We start from the raw sequence: 19239 nt of genomic DNA, 5'->3' as shown, positions 1-19239 counted from the left end.
AAATCATTAAATGCCATTCAAAAGAATGTTTAAATAAACAGCAGAATTCTTTCAGAAGAAACTGGATGCGTGTGCATACACTCACACTACTAACAACATTGTAAGCACTCTACAATAAGCATCTGTGTGTACCTAACCCTCGTGTGTGTGTGTGTGTGTGTGTGTGTGTGTGTGTGTGTGTGTGTGTGAGAGAGAGAGAGAAAGAGAGAGACACAAGATTATTCTGTTTCAGTTTATATTTCATTTTTTCATTTGCTGTACACATTTACAATATATATTTTTGTTAAAAAAGAAGAAAAAAGAAAGAATGAACATTACCATATTCTCTGAGAAGTTTATCATCCTGGAGAACACGCCCATGGAAAATCAACCGCTGAGTGTCTGCTGGTATATTCTGCAATGAAAACAATATATGCAAAAAATACATATATCATTCCCTCACTATTCATTTCCAAACAATAAAAGAATACACACACAGTATGAAAGCAATGTAACATGTGCTGCACTGGCCAAGTCCTGATGCAGCAGAATACACAGGAGTGGACATTTCCCTAACAACCATTCGGCTGAACATCTGGTGATTATCTGCTATTCCCTTGACTGCTGCAGACAAGTGCGCTCATCAGTGAAGAGCTGTAATCTGAGATAAGATTGAGGTGACAGCCAGTTCAGGGCAAGCCATTAGTCTCCATTCTTTGATTAGTTTGAAAAACCACAACCAAAATACCAGCTCTTCTGTATGACAGGGGTTGTGTAAACTGCAATTTCCAGGATATTAATTTCGGAACCAAAAACATTTCCTGAATCAATGTGGATACTCAAACTTTCAGGCACTGAGACACTTTTTTTTGTTTTTTGTTTTTTTGGCAGGCTGTACCTGATAACAAGTGAAAGTGTAAAAAAGTGTACTGAACAGATACCTGGATAGTTCATCTGCTGAACCACACCAATTTTTGTCTTCCTAAATGACACACACAAATACTATAGAAGAAAATTATGATTCAGAAAAAAACAACAACACAAAGACAGAAAATGTTTCACTTACGATGGAGTTGGCTATTTTCTCCTTGAATTGAGCAACTGTTGTCTGTAGGAACAAATAACAAATCATTACACATTTGTTGCACTAGTCAATGAATTAGTATACTGTTAGCATCGAAAACCAGCTTACATTAATTTAACTGTCTCGATTCAAAGTAAACGGGCAGCATATTATCCATTGAATTTCAAAGTAAACAGGACATATCATTTACGTGAAATAAAAAAAATATATATGTTAGTATTACATGCATGCACACACATATTTTGATGATATTCACACACAAGCAATGTGCACACACATGTTATATATGCACATACGCCATACAACCCTTTTCCTCACACATATAGCATGAACAAATTTTAATCATAATCTATATTCATGATATTAAATCATTATGAAGAATTTTCAACTACTTTCATCCTACTATTCCTAGATTCATCTGATTTTTCTCCATCCTCCCAGTCCCAGCTTTCTCCCCCATTGCCCGCCATTCCCCTCTGCTTTTCTGACAAATGTCAGTCACATTATTAATTATCTATATATAATATTAAAAAACCCCAACAAAACAACAACAAGAACACAGCTCACCTCTTCAGGTACACTGAATGTTTTGTTCTGCCCATCCAGAGTCTTTACAGTTACATCCAACATGATGGTAACCTTCTGCAATGGCTAAAAGCCACGGATGTAAACTCCAAACTTTTCCTGGGTTTCCACTCACTGCACAAATGCAGAAAACTAAAAATAAACCCATGCCAAATACACACACACTCTAGTGCTCATGCATGCATTATATAGAGTGAAATTTCAACAAGCACAGGAAAAGAAAATATGACATACATAGTAATGTTATATACTGGTGGGTCAGAATTTTTTCCTTTTGTCGTTCATGTAGATATACACCCCTTCTGTGACATTAAAAAACCCTGACGTGTGTTTTGTTTCATTTTAAAAACAAACAAACAAATCAGCTGCTTAACCCTTTGGAGTGATTTATCTCGCTTTATGGTTAGAGCGCGGGATTCCTGCCCCAGTTTCCTTAGTTCGATCCAAGTTGCACCTGGTGGGTTAAGGGGAGAGAGTTTTCCAATCTCCCTGGTCAACATATGTGCAGACCTGCTAGTGCCAGAATCTCCTTCGTGTGCACATTACACATGCAAAAGATCAAATATGTATGTTAAAGATCCCATAATCCATGTCAGCGTTTGGTGGGTTACAGAAACAAGAACATACCAAGCATGCACCCCCCCCACACCTATGAAGACAGAATATGTTTGCCTGCATGGTGGGGGTAAATAAACAAAAATGGTCATGAAACTGAAAGTAAAAGAAAAATGTTACATGTCCGTGTAAGTGTTATGTGTGGGTGACTCATTAACTGAAACCTGATTGAATGACACAGGAAATGAATGATAAGCACCCAATGGCAGCTGCGAGTTGGCTCTACCCATGTAGACAGCCTGCTGTGCATATAACTCCATGTCTGTAAAGCCATCACAGCTTGGTCTCCAAGGACAGGCGCTATGTAAACTTGTATTACACATCCATATCATCTCTTTTGACTTTTGTTCCAAATGTATTCTTACCATTACTCAGAATACCTTTTCAATGCATCTGCTTGACTAACGCTGGACAGAGAAACAGTGACATGAAGATGAAATCTATAGTCATCGAATAAACTCTGCAAGCCAAGAGATCAGGTTTGAACAAAAAAGAAGCCTTTGTACTAATTTATTTTTCTGAATATCGAACTGTCTCTGTATTCATTTGTAACCAGTATCAACAACCATGTGACAGGAAAGTAACACTACTTGTACTTCGTCGTTTACTATAGTAAATACCTTGCAGAACATTATATAAGGTCGTAAATATAAGTTATTATAACGCTCTTGTCAGTTTCAGTCTTTGTCTCACTTTATTTCTCACAATCACGAATAAGGTTCTGTAGTACGTCCGCCATCCAGAGTTTGGTACGTATGGAAACACAATAACAGCCTGCATGCATCAGTCAAGAGCATTTTCACGCTGGTCGAGAAAACGGAAGAAAAGCCTCATTCGACTTCACAGACGTTAGTTTCGTCTGACCAAACATTTTCTGGTTTGTCGGTTTCAGAACCTACTGCAGAGTGATGTCAGTTTGATACATTAAAAACAACACTTATGGGATATCATACACACAACTAGAATGGAAAAAAACTTACGTGATTGAATACACAGCAAACCTTTTTCAAAACTGCAGATGAATTATGGAAAACGTCGTCTCAGTATCAGTTGACTTCTTCACAGCTCTGCCTTTTCCCCACTCACCGATGGGAAACTGTTCTGATTAATATTACGACATTGGTTGACAAAAAAATTCATTGTTGTGTGAATGACTAAGTAAAAAGCAAATATGATACACATTGTTCTTACTATTCCGTTTAGTTTCTAACCTTAGAATTTGTAATAGCTAAAGCTTAATGACATTTTTACGTTTATGACATTACGTCATATCCTGTGAACACGCAATCGTGTTTCTCATTTCAACAAATCAAAACAAAAGGCGATCAGCGCATCAACCGACGTACCCATCAGTTAACTTCAACACCGAGTTAACAAGAATTATTAATATAATTTAATAGCCTTTAAAATGGCCGAAGCAGATTGGGAAGAAGTAACCTACATTGGGCACAGAGCGAAGGCCAATCAGCTTCGTTCAAAGCAGGTTTGTTGTTTTACAGAATATTCTGGAGAAACAACATAAGCTTACAACATCGTCAGTATTGTATTGTTAGTACACCACACACTGGTTCATTAGTGACAGATCATGTACTAGATGGTTGATCTGCAACCTCGTCAGCAGCAACCTATTAATTGTATAGATAGTAGCCATCAGACGGCAGAAAGTGTTTTCAAAAAAATAATGAATAAGATAAGAGTATAGCACTTTGCAGACTTAGACGAGTCACATGCAGTGAGTGCTAGAGCTTGCAACAAAACTGTTTGCACAGCTGAAAACAGACAGTTTGTAGTTGCTTGGGCATGTCGCAAGATGAACACTTTCGTTATATTTTATTAAAGTACACCAGTCTTGATTCACTGTTTTAAACATGACACAGACACACAAGATGCATTAACTTCCCACAAGGTAACAAACAGTATCAACAGTCAGATATATATATATATATATATATATATACATACATACACACACACATACATACATATGTATATATGTCTCTGAGCTCACTCTTTCACACACACACACACACAACCTTGTCAGTACTTCACTACTTCGTCTGTGCAAATTTTGACACAGTCTCAGTGATACTATTGGCAGTTGGTCAGGGAGCCATTCTCATTCTTCTGTTGTATTTGTCAAAGTGGGGGTAGTTACACATCCGTAGAAAAAGCAGATATTAATTCTTAGAACAGGAGGAACTCTGTCAGCATGGGTAGTGACTAGTGTCCATGATGAATGATTGAATGGGAAGATTCATCACACCATATAATTATACAGTGCTGTGTTGTTAAAGGAAATAAGCTTTTGACTGCTGCTGATGAGTAAACGCAGTGAAGGGCTGTTACCCCACCGAGATAAGACAGACACTTTTCTATCAGGATGTCAGTCACAGCTCTATATTCGGACTTCTTCCTCTTGGGATTGCATCACTAAAATCAGTTACTTCATTGACACACACACACACACACACACACACACACATATATATATATATATATATATATATATATATATACAACACACACACACACACACACACACACAAAGTAGTAACTGAACTTTAGACTCAAACCACTGATCTAACTTCACCAAAGTTTAGTAATCCAAGGGGTTAATCAACCCATTACTCCTACTCATGGTATTCCCCCCTCTCTCTTTCTCTCGCATGCTCTTATCCCCCCATTCCCCCCCCTCTCTCTCCCCTCTTCCTCTCTCACTTGATCTCTCTCTCTCTCTCTCTCCCCCCCCCCCCCACCCCCTGCCCCCATTTCTCTCTCCTCTTTCTCCTCTCTCTGAGTCACTCTCTTGAAATGCCTCTTCCAAACTGTCATTTTTCATGATTCTCTCACGGCCCCCTTACTCACATGCGATATGTGCCCTTGGCTTTCTCCCTGTGTCCCCCTATCACCCCCATATGACCTCCTCTTGCCACGCCCTTTCCCTCATTGCTCATAAGGGGAAAAAAGTAATTGTTTTCCTTTCACACTTAAAAAAAAGAGAAAAGAATGATCAATTATTATGATAATGATGATAATGACATTGCTCCTTAGGGGAAAAAGTAGTTGTTTTCCTTTAGTGCTTATTTGTTATTGATAATAATAATGATAACAATAATGATATGATTATTATATTATTATTATTATTATTGTTATTAATATCATGATAGCTCCCAAATCGTTTAAACACGTTCTCTTTTCTTGCCTCCCCCAAACCCGTATCCCGTATGCAGTCTCTTCATTCCTTTTAGAAGTTGTGATCTGAAGTCTCTCTCTCTTCCTCCACATTAACTTCCACAACACAGTGAAAGTTGGGGGGAAAGGGAGGGGTGGGGTGGGGAATAAAGGAAAAGAAGAAGAAAAAAAATCGACTTGAACTTTATATTATTTCTAAAGACATGCAGAAAGAAACAATTAACGAGTGCTTAATTGTTTTTTTCAGGCCATTAACTCTGCAATGAGGAGTGGGGCTGAAGTAGACACATCGAAAAAATGTAAGTGTCTTGATTGATTCGCCTTCTGAATTGATCACTGACTACTCTGTAGGGACGGTCATTCATTATGAGACTAAGGACCAAAACGAAACATTGTCATTGTGAAGGGATGTGATGTGGACCAGTACGATATCTGAAAATTCTTCTTCTTCGTTTGTTGCCTGCAACTCCCACATTCAAGCGTGTATACATGAGTGGGCTTTTACGTGTATGACCGTTTTTACCCCCGCCATGTTGGCAGCCATACTCCGCTTTCGTGGGTGTGCATGCTGGGTATGTTCTTGTTTATATAACCCACTGAAGTCTGACATGGATTACAGGATCTTTAAGTTTAACATGCATATTTGATCTTTTGCTTGCGCATACACACTAAGGGGGTTCAGGCACAAGCAGGTCTGCACATTTGTTGACCTGGAAGATGGAAAAATCTCCACCTATTACCCACCAGGCGCCGTTACCAAGATTCGAACCCGGGACCCTCAGATTGAAAGTCCAGTGCTTTAACCACTTGGCTGTTGTGCCCGTCATTTGAAAATAAGTGTAATTTACTTTTCTCTTTAAGAGAGAAATGAAGAGAACTGGTTGCCAGGTGATCAATGGTGCCCTTACCTCGGTCTTGAGTCTACAAGATAGAAGAAGAGAGGTAATAGTTTTACCATGCCTTTCCAGCAACAGTTGGTCCCAACTGATTTGGCTGACACCAGGAGACCTTGACAAGAACTCACCACAGGCATGGAAGTGGAGGGGAAATTGAAACTCAGGTCACCATGAGAGCTCACAATACGAAAGGCTTGTGGTTTCAGTTTCAGTAGCTCAAGGAGGCGTCACTGCGTTCGGACAAATCCATATACGCTACACCACATCTGCCAAGTAGATGCCTGACCAGCAGCGTAACCCAACGTGCCTTGTCAGGCCTTGAGAAAAAAAAAGAATGAATAAATAAAATGAAATAAACTAACTAACTAACTAACTAATAATATAATTTTAAAAAAAAAAAAGTAATGTGCCAGACTGGGAAGCAAAAGTCCAGGTGGTCAAGTCCCATATATATGGAAAATGGACCCCCTTCCACTAGACCTTGAGAAGTGTTCTTGGTGTTAGTCTTTCAGATGAGACAGTAAGACGAGTTCCTGTGTGCAGCATGAATTTAGTGCAGGTAAAAGAACCTGTGGCAACAAATGCTAAAGGGTTGTTCTGAAATTCTGAAAAAAAACCCACCCCAAAAAACCTTTTATAGTCAAGCAAATATACTTACAGAAAAAAAAGAAAGAAGTATATGTATGGGTGGCGTTGCACTTCAGTGACTCGCTCTCTCTAGTGAAAGCACCCATTATTTCAGACACAGAAATCTGTTGTGACAAAAAGAAAAGTCCCCCCCAAAAAAAACAACAACAAAAAACCCACAAAAAAACAACCAAACAAACAAACAAACAAAAAACAGAAAGGAAAGTAACATATACAATGATACTGCTGCTGTGGAGGTCCATTTTGGTTCAGGACAATGTGACAAGGGTGTATTTTGTGCTTGCTTTCATAAGATACAGCATCAACCAGGCCCTAGCGATGCAGACACTTGCAGTAATGTATTGGTCATGAAATTTTTTTTAGTAAAACTCCGTAAGATGCATCTGCTAAGAGCAAGACAGTTGTGTGGGCCCACTCTTTCCATTTGAACCCACAGCACTCTTCAGTGCTGAAAGCAGGCTGAAAAATCTCCCAGTGATATTTACCTCTGCTAAGGAGGAAGGTGGCAGAATGGTTAACTCACTCAGTACGGCCAGCCCTGTCTTCTCCTCTTCAGAGACCCTTCGGATGGCCAGTGGGTGTCTGAATGACCCAGCCTTTAGCTTCCGTCGTCAGAACTGTGGTATTCTTTGTCAACATTCACCTCTTCAGTATAAGAGCCTTCCGCTTTCAATAGTTTGATGATGGTAACTGGGGTGAAACGCTGTTAACGTCGTCTCTTTCGCCGTTCGTATGGAGAGAGTTAAGACACTTACTTGCCAATGTATTGTTTGTGACTGTGAGGGTCCAGGTTTGATTCCCATTCTCACCCTTTCTCCCAAGTTTTACTGAGTGTGTGGAGGAGGGGGGTAGAGGAGGTGCAGGGTAATGTGTGTGTGTGTGTGTGTGTGTGTGTGTTGGAGCTCATGTACGTTTATATGTATTTGACTGTGCTTTCATATCTGTGAAACTGCATTTTTGGTGCATATCTGTTATGCATGTGTGGGTGTATGTGTGAATGTGTGTCTTCATGTTTTACATTTATTTGCTTATTTATCATCATTGTTGTCTTTTTTATTTATTTATTTATTTATTATTCCCTTATTATTTTATTATTATTATTATTATTACTACTACTACCTTTTTCTATATTATAATTATTATTTATTTATTTATTTATATCAGCTTATCTATTATTTATTCACCTTTTTTTTTCTCAAGGCCTGACTAAGCGCGTTGGGTTACGCTGCTGGTCAGGCATCTGCTTGGCAGATGTGGTGTAGCGTATATGGTTTTGTCCGAACGCAGTGACGCCTCCTTGAGCTACTGAAACTGAAACTGAAACTTTACTGGAAAATCAAACTGAACATCTAGTTATTGGATAAGATGATAAACCAAGGCCCCGTGTGCAGCATGCAGTTGGCGCACTGAAAAAGAATCCATGTGAACAAAAGTGTTGTCCTCTGGCAAAAATCAGTTAAAGAAATCCACACTGATAGCCTGTACACAAATTATATGCATGCACTCAAGGCCTGACTAGGCGGGTAGGGTTAAAAGGTTATGCTGCTCATCAGGCATCCACCTAGCAGATGTGTAGCTTGTATGGATTTTTTTCTGAAGGCAATGACACCTAGAGAAACAGAAACTTGAAACCTGCTGAGACTCAAACCTGTGTCCTTCCGTGTTGTCAGTAGGCGATATCAACCACTTCACAATGGTGGCTGGCATGTTATTACTTGATGGATTTGAAATACTTCTTTGAATCATTTTCACCAGGTAATTTCTATGCTGTACCTTCCCCCCACCCCTTTTATTAAATTCATCATGAATATACAGATACATTTATATGTGTAATTAACAGTACAACCAGTTAGGATTTGAAATACTTCTTTGAATCATTTTCACCAGGTAATTTCTATACTGTACCTCCCCCCACCCCTCCACCCCTTTTAAATTCATCATGAATATACAGATACATTTATATGTGTAATTAACAGTACAACCAGTTACTATGATGAACTAGTGAGGAAAATGGATTTGATCTGTCTTTGGGAGTGGGTTGCTCCAATTTCCTGCCTGACCGACACTGCAGGTATTTGCGTCTCCCAGGCCTGGTCGATGCTTGTGGAACCAAAACTTGTTCCAGACTCTGAGTGGTATGGTGGCCTTGTGAAAGTGTGTCCCACCAGGAAGTGAGAGAATCCACACTGGCCAGCTTTCTGTACCCCTCCACTGGGGCCATGAGTGGTGGTCACGACGCCAGTCCTTCGGATGAGAGGACAAACCACAAAGTCCCATATGCAGCATGCACTTTGTGCATGTAAAAGAAAACATATGCAGCAACAAAAGGGTTCGTCACTGGCAAAATTCTCTAGAAAAATCCACTTTTGGAAAACAAATATGCATGGTGGCAGAAAAGAAGAAGAAAGAAACAAAAAAGAAAAGAAAAAAAGGTGGGGGTGGGGGTGGGAGTGGCGCTGTACTGTAGTGACATGCTCTCCCTGGGGAGTGCAGCCAGAATTTTACACAAAGAAATCAGATGTGGCAAAGAGCAATGCTGTACAAATTACACTACACTACACTGCACTACACTATACTACACTACAATACACTACACTGTAGTGACATGCTCTCCCTGGGGAGGGCAGCCAGAATTTTACACAAAGAAATCAGATGTGACAAAGAGTAATGCTGTACAGTTTACACTGCACTACACTACACTACACTACACTGTAGTGGCATGCTCTCCCTGGGGAGGGCAGCCAGAATTTTACACAAAGAAATCAGATGTGACAAAGAGTAATGCTGTACAATTTACACTGCACTACACTACACTACACTACACTGTAGTGGCATGCTCTCCCTGGGGAGGGCAGCCAGAATTTTACACAAAGAAATCAAATGTGACAAATGGTAATACTATACAATTTACATTACATTACACTACACTACACTACACTACACTACACTACACTACACTACACTACACTACACTACACTGTAGTGACATGCTCTCCCTGGGGAGGGCAGCCAGAGTTTTACACAAAGAAATTAGATGTGACAAAGAGAAATGCCGTACAGTTTACACAACACTACAACACACTGCACTGTACTGACATGCTTTTATATTTTACACAAAAAATCAGTTGTGACAAAGAGTAATGCAGTACGAATTACACTACACTACACTACACTACACTACACTACACTACACTACACTACACTACACTACACTGCACTGCACTGTAGTGACAAGCTCTCCCTGTGGAGACCAACCAGAGTTTAACACAAAGAAATCTGTTGTGACAAAGAGTAATGAAATGCAAATTACACTACACTACACTACACTGCAATGCAATGCGATGCAATGCAATGCAATGCAGTACAAAGAGAGCAAGTGCAGAGCAGAGCCTTGTCATACAGTCCCATACATCCATAGCACCACTGTCATCATCCTTGTCTTCATCTGTCACACACACACACACACACACACACACACTGAAATGACACATTATTACAAAAACGCACACATTCAATTACACACACACACAATTACGCGCCACCCCACCCCCTTCTCCAGAGATACTGATTTACATGAACACACACGGACACACACCAGGGCTTTAGTTTAGATCGCATGTTTTCTTTTAAAACAAAAGGACATCACAGTAGCAGAAGGCTCACCAGTCTAATATACAGACTATGACTGGATGCCATAAAAAAAACAAAATATACTTCAAATGTGACTTGGTGTTTGCGGCAATGAAATTACCCCCGTGCATATCATCCGTGAATGTGAACTATATTTACCAATATCATTTACAAAATCTGCAGTTCCATCTGCTTCCTTTTAAGATGTTATATATGATAATCAACATATATGTTTGAAATAGTTCAGAGTTTAATTTGGAGCCCAGTTGGCTCTTTGTTGTGCTTCTACTGGTTGACTAGTCAGTTTATTTTATTTCGCTTATATTCTTCTTCCTTTTTTGTCTTTATTTAATTTTTTTTTTAATGCTAATTGAAGAGAGAGGAACAGGGAAAGTAGCAGCATGGGTGGGGTGTGGGAGATAATGGATTTTCGTCTAAAATCACAAATGTGGATAGACGTCAAGCAAATTAAAGAACGAACGAACACAGGGGATTTACTACAACATAGTCTTCCTCATATACTGAACCTGAACAGGTACAACCATACAGCACACCACCCACAAAAATGAATAGGCAGCAGGGTAGGGTCTCCCCTGTCGTGTGGCAGAACAGCCACCTGAAATTGACAGCTCCTTGCAGACTGCCTGCACTGGGACTGTGACAGGACAAGCTATTCTGCTTTTTTTTTTTCAATCTCTCTTTTTCTGTCACTTTTTTTCTTCTTTTTTTTGTCAATGAAACTTGGGTACTTTTCATGCACATTAATGATACCGCCCAATAAAGATTATTGCTTAGATGTGTGCATGCTGAATCATTGTTTAGATGTGTGTATGTTGAATGGTTTCAATATCAGTAAAAAATTAAATTAAAAAAAGGGATGGGGGGTGGGGGTGGGATGTTGCTGACTAGTGATTTAGTAGGACATTCATTGTCGCTGATTACTGATTGCTGACCTTTTCAGCAGCTATTCCACTGCCACCATTTTTTTTTTTTTTTTTTTTTTTTTTCTGCCCCATCATCTGCACCGTTTCAGTGGCATTACTCCCACGCCGCTCATTTAGATTCCCCCATACTCGGCCACACCCAGGTTCGTCTGTCACAGTTCCACCGTCGGCAGTCCGCAGGGAACCATCGATGTTAGGTCGCCATCATTTTTCTGTTTTTATTCCGTCCTTATGTGAAGTGAGCACAATCAGTTGTTGATTATTCAGTCACTAAGTCTATTCTGGGCACCAGCCAGGAACGTGAAATTCTTCATGTTGACTGTCATGATACTGGTGCACCAGCACAGGGAGACAGCCCCAATGAAAAAGAAAAAAAAAAGAAAAAAGCAAGCTGCACTCACACACACACACACACACACACACACACACACATGAACATACACATACACACACATGCACATTTGCATGCACACACGAACACACACACACACACACACACACACACACACACACACATTTTTAGATCTGTGTAACATCACATAAGTGAAAAGACATTGAAACAAGGGACACACACACACTCTCTCTCTCACACACACACACACACACACACACACTGGGGGTTGAAAGGGGAAGGGGGTGGGGGGGAAGTGAAGCAAAACAAGATTCTCTTTCTGATACTGAGTGGGTGGTACTGCTTTATTAAAGTTGTGTTAGGCTGTCAGCCAGTCAAGTTTTTTTTTTTTGTTTTTTTTTTTTTTAGAGAGAAAACTCTCGTTCTGATACTGAGTGGTGGTACTGCTTTATTAAAGTTGTGTTAGGCTGTCAGCCAGTCAAGTTTTTTTTTTTTTTTTTTTTTAGAGAAACCAGTATTGTACTCACTGTGAGGATGGGAGCACGAACACGGATTCCAACGCAAAACGATTTGAAGCAACATACTTGGACTCATAAGATTTCCTGCAATGTGTTGAAGACCCTTGGGGTTTTAAACACATCATAAATGTTATAGAAGCAGGAACAGGTATTGTATTGCATTATTCATTTTCACTATTTAGATTTCTCTGAGTGGACTCAGCTGCTCTCCCCAGGGAGAGGGCGTGTCAACAGTATAGCACCACTACCCTCTTTTTTTTTCTTCTTTTTTTTTTTTAAAGATATCTTTCTTCCTTTTTTTTTTCTGCCTGCTAGCGTATTTGTCTTCCTATCAAAATGGGTTTGTCTGCTTATTTTGGCTAGGGGGGACCCTTTTGTTGCCTTGGGTTCTTTTACGTGCATGCTACACAGGGACCTTGGTTTATCATCTCACCCGAATGACTAGCGTCCAGACCACCACTCAAAAGTCTAGTCAGTGGAGGGGGAGAACACACTGGCCAGTTTGGGATTTGATCCTGTGCGCTTTGATTCTCTGGCTTCACTGGTGGACGTGTTTAACTGTTGCTATTTGGCCCCCGTTCCGTTCCACACCGGAATGAGTGACTCGTTTCAGCCCTACGATCTTTTACAAACCGCTGTAGAAAACTCTCGAGAGTTGAATTAGATTGTCTCTGCTGTAGTAGTAGACCAACAACCTCTTTTTTTTCCTTTAGTTTTGTCTTTGTGTTACCATCCCTAAGGCAAATACAATAATGATATTGCCTTAAAAGTTGTTTAATCTTTAATCCCTCAATGGCATTCACTTTATTGCATTCATCTTTGAAAAGATAAAAAAGGATATACAGTGTACTGGTTGTGTGCGCGCTCACAAGTCTGTGTATAATAGTTGCGCTTGACATGGTTGGTATTGGGGTTCTTCTTCTTCTGCGTTCGTGGGCTGCAACTCCCACGTTCACTCGTAAGCACACGAGTGGGCTTTTACATGTATGACCGTACTGCCATGTAGGCAGCCATACTCCGTTTTCGGGGGTGTGCATGCTGGGTATGTTCTTGTTTCCACAACCCACCGAACGCTGACATGGATTACAGGATCTTTAACGTGCGCATTTGATCTTCTGCTTGCATGTACACACGAAGGGGGTTCAGGCACTAGCATGTCTGCACATACGTTTACCTGGGAGATCGTAAAAATCTCCACCCTTCACCCACCAGGCGCCGTCACCGTGATTCGAACCCGGGACCCTCAGATTGACAGTCCAACGCCTTAACTACTTGGCTTTTGCGCCCGTCATGGGGTTGGGGTTGACCGTCTGTTTCTGTTTGTTGAAGAACATATTTTCAGTTTTGCGTCTGGAGTGGTATTGCAGCAATGTTTAGAAACACATTAAATGTTTGCCCAAATAGGAACGTTGGCATGCCTAATTGCTTGCAATAGAAATAAATAAATAAAATAAAGAGCTAAAAGGCCCGCTCTTTAACAATAAGAGCTACCTTGTAACTCACACAGAAATAGAAGAGTTGCTGTATCTGCTCAAAATAGAATTAAGAAGAATTGCTTGTTCTGCTCACAAAACTAATGAAGACTGGCTCTTTCTGCTCACAAATGCAAAGAACTGCTATGCTGTAAAAAACAACAACATAGAATAATATGGTTTCACTTGGGCTTCACATGGGCTTTACCAAGTAAGACAAGGGCCAGTGTGTTGCGTAAGTGGCCACCCATCTCTTGTCCAGTGGGGAACAGGTGGGTAGCCCACCCAGGTAGGGTTGCATCCCCTGTCCCCAAGTAACTTGGGCAAACCCATGTGGGTACGGGTCGGACTCGGGTAGGCAGCCCAGCGCGGACTGAAGGGTTGCATCCATGTGGGTCCCAGCTTCTAGATGGGCTTATGCTGTCTGGGTATTGTTTTGCAAAAATAAGAGTTGCTCAGTGTACTGGTAAAAAACAACAACCAAACAATATAGTACTCAAAGAAAAACAACTAATCACACAACACACTGCCTGCTAAACAGCAACAAGAGGCAACAGTAGAAGAAAGGGGAAAAAAATCAAACAATCAAACAAACAAACAAACAAGCAAAAAAACAAAACAAAACAACCCCTGAATATTTCCTGTGATGGTCTGGGATGTGTCTTTTTGATTTTGTAGAAGTGCAGGATGCTGGTGGTGTTGGCATTTAAAGATGGCAGATTTTTACCTCTGTGCATGTGCGTAACGGTGTGTGTATGGGAGTGTGTGTGTGTGTGTGTGTGTGTGTGTGTGTAATCTCTGTGTCTATAATTTTGCGTGCATGTGTTTATTTTATCAGTGTGGGTGGGTGTGCATACAGTTCATCACAGCTGTATGAAACCTGAATTTCGTATTTATATATATATCAAAGCCTTCTGGTAAGTTTTCCAGTGGATTGCAATTAAACAGGTCATTCAGACATGTAAGGTGGCAAAGGTATTAAAAAACAACAACAACAACAACAAAAAACAAACAAACAAAAAAAAAAACCCCGGCACAGTTGTGAAGGTATTTGATGAAAGAAAGAACAGAGCATAGCCATATCAGGTCATCTCAAAACCTAGAGGTATAGAGCTCTCCATTCCTCTTCTTCTTTTTAACTCTCTCCATACGAACGGCGAAAGAGACGACGTTAACAGCGTTTCACCCCAGTTACCACCATCAAAATATTGCAAGCGGAAGGCTTTTATACTGAAGAGGTGAATGTTGACAAAGAATACCACAATTCTGACGACGGAAGCTAAAGGTTGGGTCATTGAGACACCCACTGGACATCCGAGGGGTCTGTGTAGAGGAGAAGAGAGGACTGGCCGTACTGAGTGAGTTAATCACCCGTACATCTGAGGAGTTGTTGGGTTGCCGCACAGAAGAACTGTTCACCAGATTCCTCCATCTCTGCTGGTTGTGTGTCAACTAAAAGCCTGGGTCTCTGCAAATGGCTTCCCTGTCCAACGTGCAGTGTTGTCAGTCCATCATTTTTTCATTCTGTCTCTCTCCCCCACCTCCCCCGTCTCCCTCCCTCAACAGTTCTTTGGAGGATTGTTTTTAACAAGGCCACTGGATCTTGTTACATAGGTGGCCATACCAGTATCCTTGAGATACTGAAACCACGTGTGTGTGTGTGTGTGTGTGTGTGTGTGTGTATTGTCTTCAGTTTAACGTCTTTCCACTTACACACACACACACACATACATGTGCACACACACACACACACGTGTGCACACACACACACGTGCACACACACACACACACTGCCATACATACACCTATACGCACACACACACACACACACACACACACACACACTGCCATACATACATACACCTATACGCACATGCGCAAACAGGTAAAAATCTGCCATCTTTAAATACTACCAACACCACCAGCATCCATCACTTCTACATATCAAAAAGACATATCCCAGACCATCACAGGAAGTATTCAGTCTTTTTTTTTTCAAAATCATAACAGAAATCAGCCACATTTTACATCCTTTAAGCTTGAAAGGAACACACATTACGTTTTGCTGGGTTCCTTCACATCGTCTGTGTGTGTGTGTGTGTGTGTGTGTGTGTGTGTGTGTGTGTGTGAACTCTGTGTGTGTGTGTGTGAACTCTGTGTGTGTGTGTGTGTGTGTGTGTGTGTGTGTGTGTGTGAACTATGTGTGTGTTAACTCTGTGTCTGTATGTGTGTGTGTGTGAACTCTGTGTGTGTGTATGTGTGTGTGTGTCCACAGTTGCGGCAGGCCAGAACAAACAGAGCTCGGCGGCCAAGAACACGGCCAAGCTGGACAGGGAGACGGAGGAGCTGCACCACGAGCACATCGGCCTTGACGTGGCCAAGCTGATCCAGCAGGGCAGGCAGTCCAAGGGATTCACCCAGAAGGACCTGGCTCAGGTAATGATGATGAATGAGTTCAAGTTCAGTTACTCAAGGAGGCGTCGCTGCGTTCGGACAAATCCATATTTGTATTTGTATTTGTATTCCTTTTTTTATCACAACAGATTTCTGTGTGAAATTCGGGCTGCTCTCCCCAGGGAGAGCGCGTCGCTACACTACAGCGCCACCCATTTTTTGTGTGTATTTTTTCCTGCATGCAGTTTTATTTGTTTTATTTTTTATTTTTTCCTATATATGTACCAAGCATAATACTTTTCCGCCGTTAGGCGGAAAATCGCCGTGGTTCATTACAAATCAGCCGTTCAAAATATCGATCCGCCGCCAGTGAAGATGATTCCGCCGCACGAAACTTTGATTTCCGCGGAGCGACACATTTCAATAAATTCTGGAAGGCGGGGGTCATTTTTGGCTCTGCACCGGTTTCCAATCAATGATTATCATAGTAGGCCTATCCCAGAATTCACTTCCGCTTCGCGGGAAGTCTCGTTTGTTGACCGGCTTACTCTAGGCTACAGCGACGTAGATCTAGGCTACAGTGAACGACTCACACAATGCCAAGGCCTGTTTTCATTGAACGGACAGCTAAAACATCTTCTTTTGATCGAGATTCAAAGAACAAATGGAGATGGGAATGGGTGGACAAAACTGTTGAAGATCAGCGAGTTGGCGAGGTGATACGGAAGATCGAGAAAGATGGCTATGCGTACTGCACTGTGTGCGACAGCGAAATCAAATATTCCAGTCGAGGGTTCGTCACTATTCGCAAACATTTGACTCGACCTACACACCAGGAAATATTTGCTGCCTGCAGGAATGCATCACGCCTTCCAGGTAATGCCTATTTATTCATTTTTAAATAGAAATATTCAATTATTGGTGGGTTACAGTGTTTTTGATCTGGGGGAAGGGGAGAAGTTGGCCGGCACACACGCACACACACACACACACACAGATTCAACTAGCAAGCAGTACACACGTGCACTTAAATATCCATACACACACAAAGGCACCAACTCGCAACTCTTACACACTCAGTGTCTTAAGTGAGAGTGGAGAAAAAAATGCTTGAACAGTATCCAGTTCCATTCAGTTCTCAGAAACTCAAACACTATCTAGCTGACCAGGAATCTGAAGAACTTCTGCCAGACGATGCACCAGGTTTGGTGCCCATTCAAATTTATGGAGATGGAAACTGCCTCCCCCGATGCGCATCACTGCTAGCAACAGGAGTCCAAGAACATCACTTTCAAATGCGCCTCAGAATTGCTGTTGAACTGGCTGCGCATGAAGACTTCTACCTCACAGAAGAAAATTTGAGATCAACTGCTTCACCCGCAGATCATCTTAAAACATATGCTTTGTTCTCAGACCAGTATACATCAACAGAACTGACTTCAGAGGCTGTTCGCAGTACTTTTAGAAAAGAGGTGCTGCACATTCACACTCCAGGAACATACATGGGGATCTGGCAACTACATGCTGTTGCTGTGTCTTGCAAAGACCGATTTTTTCTATTTATCCTTCCTATGGAGGACACAATGTACGACAGTACCTCCACAGAATCATTTCACCAAGAGTGAGCAGTCATTCCAAGGAGTCGGATTTGCCTGGCATCATGTGGACAAGAACGGATGGAAAGAGTTTGCCAGAAAGTGCTTGGACACCAAACCATTTTGTTGTCTGTCTCTCTGGCAGTAAGTCCCGAAGCTCTGCACAACCTGGTCCAGACTCTCCACAGTCCATTGCCAAGGATTCTGCATGCAATAGCAGCCAGGCCTCGGACAGAAAAATAAAGGCATCAGCGGATATCCGAGCCTTCTTCTCAAAGAAATCTTGTTGAGTGTCCTGTACGTGCATATGCCTCCTCCATGTTCCTGCAAAACCCCTGTTTTACAACTACATCCAGAGTAAAAAGTTTTCCTGTTTCTGGGACAGACCTCTTTGGATGACTTAACTTTGCTGAATGACATTTTGCTGTTGGATAAATTTACCTGTGGATTGGTGGTCCGGTAAGGCTATAATTCATCCATGATCATTTTTTATCATACTAACAGCGTTTCTTTGTAATGTTCTGTGTGCTTTTCTCACACCCAGTTTGCCCCTTACAGTAACAATACTAATTTTTCCAGGTAAATTCTAACACATGGAATGGGCTTGCAAGGATTGCTCCAACTGACTTTTTAGTGTCTATATAGACTATATACTAATCAATAGACACTAAAAAGTCAGTTGGAGCAACCCTTGCAAGCCCATTCCATGTGTTTTGTTGTTATGTGTTCTTACTCTGATTTTATATATATATGGCTAATTCGTGTTCAAAATGTCAAATTTCCCCAGAGGAGCATGCCCCCGGATCCCCCCCTCCCCACCCTTTTTTTTTTGGGGGGGGGGTATTGTACCATGTTAAGCCTCGTTCTAAAGATGGGGGGAGGGGGGTGAGTAAACAGTTACACTAATTGAGAAAATCCATGTCTGTATTAATTAGTCTTTTATTTTTGACACTGTTGTGGGTTCAGCCAACAGAAAAAAAAAATCCTCTTTTTTTTTCCAATTTCAGCTGCATTTTTTGTTGTTGTCTGATTTTCCTTTTTTTTTTCCTGCCTTGGTGGCATGCCTGATGTACGGCTACACCAGGGAGGAAGGTGGCAGAATGGTCAAGACGCTCAGCTGCCAACATGGAGAATACATGAGGGTGTGGGTTCGAATCCAGCTCTCGCCCTTTCTGCCAAGTTTGAATGGAAAATCAAACTGAGCATCTAGTCATTCAGATGAGACGATAAACTGAGGTCCTCAGTGTGTGCAGTTCGCACTTGGCACATTGGAAAAGAACCCATGGCTACGAGAGTTGTTGTCCTTTGGCAAAATCCTGCAGAAAAATCCACACT

General features: G+C 41.3%; 2 protein-coding genes across 5 annotated transcripts in view; one reads left to right on the top strand and one right to left on the bottom strand.

Moving 5' to 3' along the window:
• Positions 1-3377, bottom strand: part of LOC143289980 (uncharacterized) — a 41763-nt gene extending 38386 nt beyond the window's left edge. For 2 of the 4 annotated variants that reach the window (XM_076599267.1, XM_076599270.1), the window contains exons 1-4: positions 3244-3377; positions 1631-1762; positions 1046-1087; positions 319-394 (exon numbers count right to left, since the gene is read on the bottom strand). In XM_076599267.1, coding sequence (XP_076455382.1) covers positions 319-394; positions 1046-1087; positions 1631-1693 — 181 coding nt within the window. In that variant the 5' untranslated portion in view covers positions 1694-1762; positions 3244-3377. The remainder of the gene's footprint in view (positions 1-318; positions 395-1045; positions 1088-1630; positions 1763-3243) is intronic. The other 2 variants (XM_076599269.1, XM_076599268.1) reach the window with 2 other exon arrangements.
• A 157-nt stretch (positions 3378-3534) lies between these two features.
• The window catches only part of LOC143289979 (endothelial differentiation-related factor 1-like), a 24926-nt gene continuing 9221 nt past the window's right edge, over positions 3535-19239 (top strand). The window contains exons 1-3 of the mRNA XM_076599266.1: positions 3535-3746; positions 5703-5754; positions 16191-16351. Coding sequence (XP_076455381.1) covers positions 3672-3746; positions 5703-5754; positions 16191-16351 — 288 coding nt within the window. The 5' untranslated portion in view covers positions 3535-3671. The remainder of the gene's footprint in view (positions 3747-5702; positions 5755-16190; positions 16352-19239) is intronic.

Source organism: Babylonia areolata, chromosome 14 (assembly GCF_041734735.1).
Source record: "Babylonia areolata isolate BAREFJ2019XMU chromosome 14, ASM4173473v1, whole genome shotgun sequence".
Lineage (NCBI taxonomy): Eukaryota > Metazoa > Mollusca > Gastropoda > Neogastropoda > Buccinidae > Babylonia > Babylonia areolata.
Note: the sequence above shows the minus strand (reverse complement) of the source record. Positions and strands in the feature narration are given on the sequence as shown.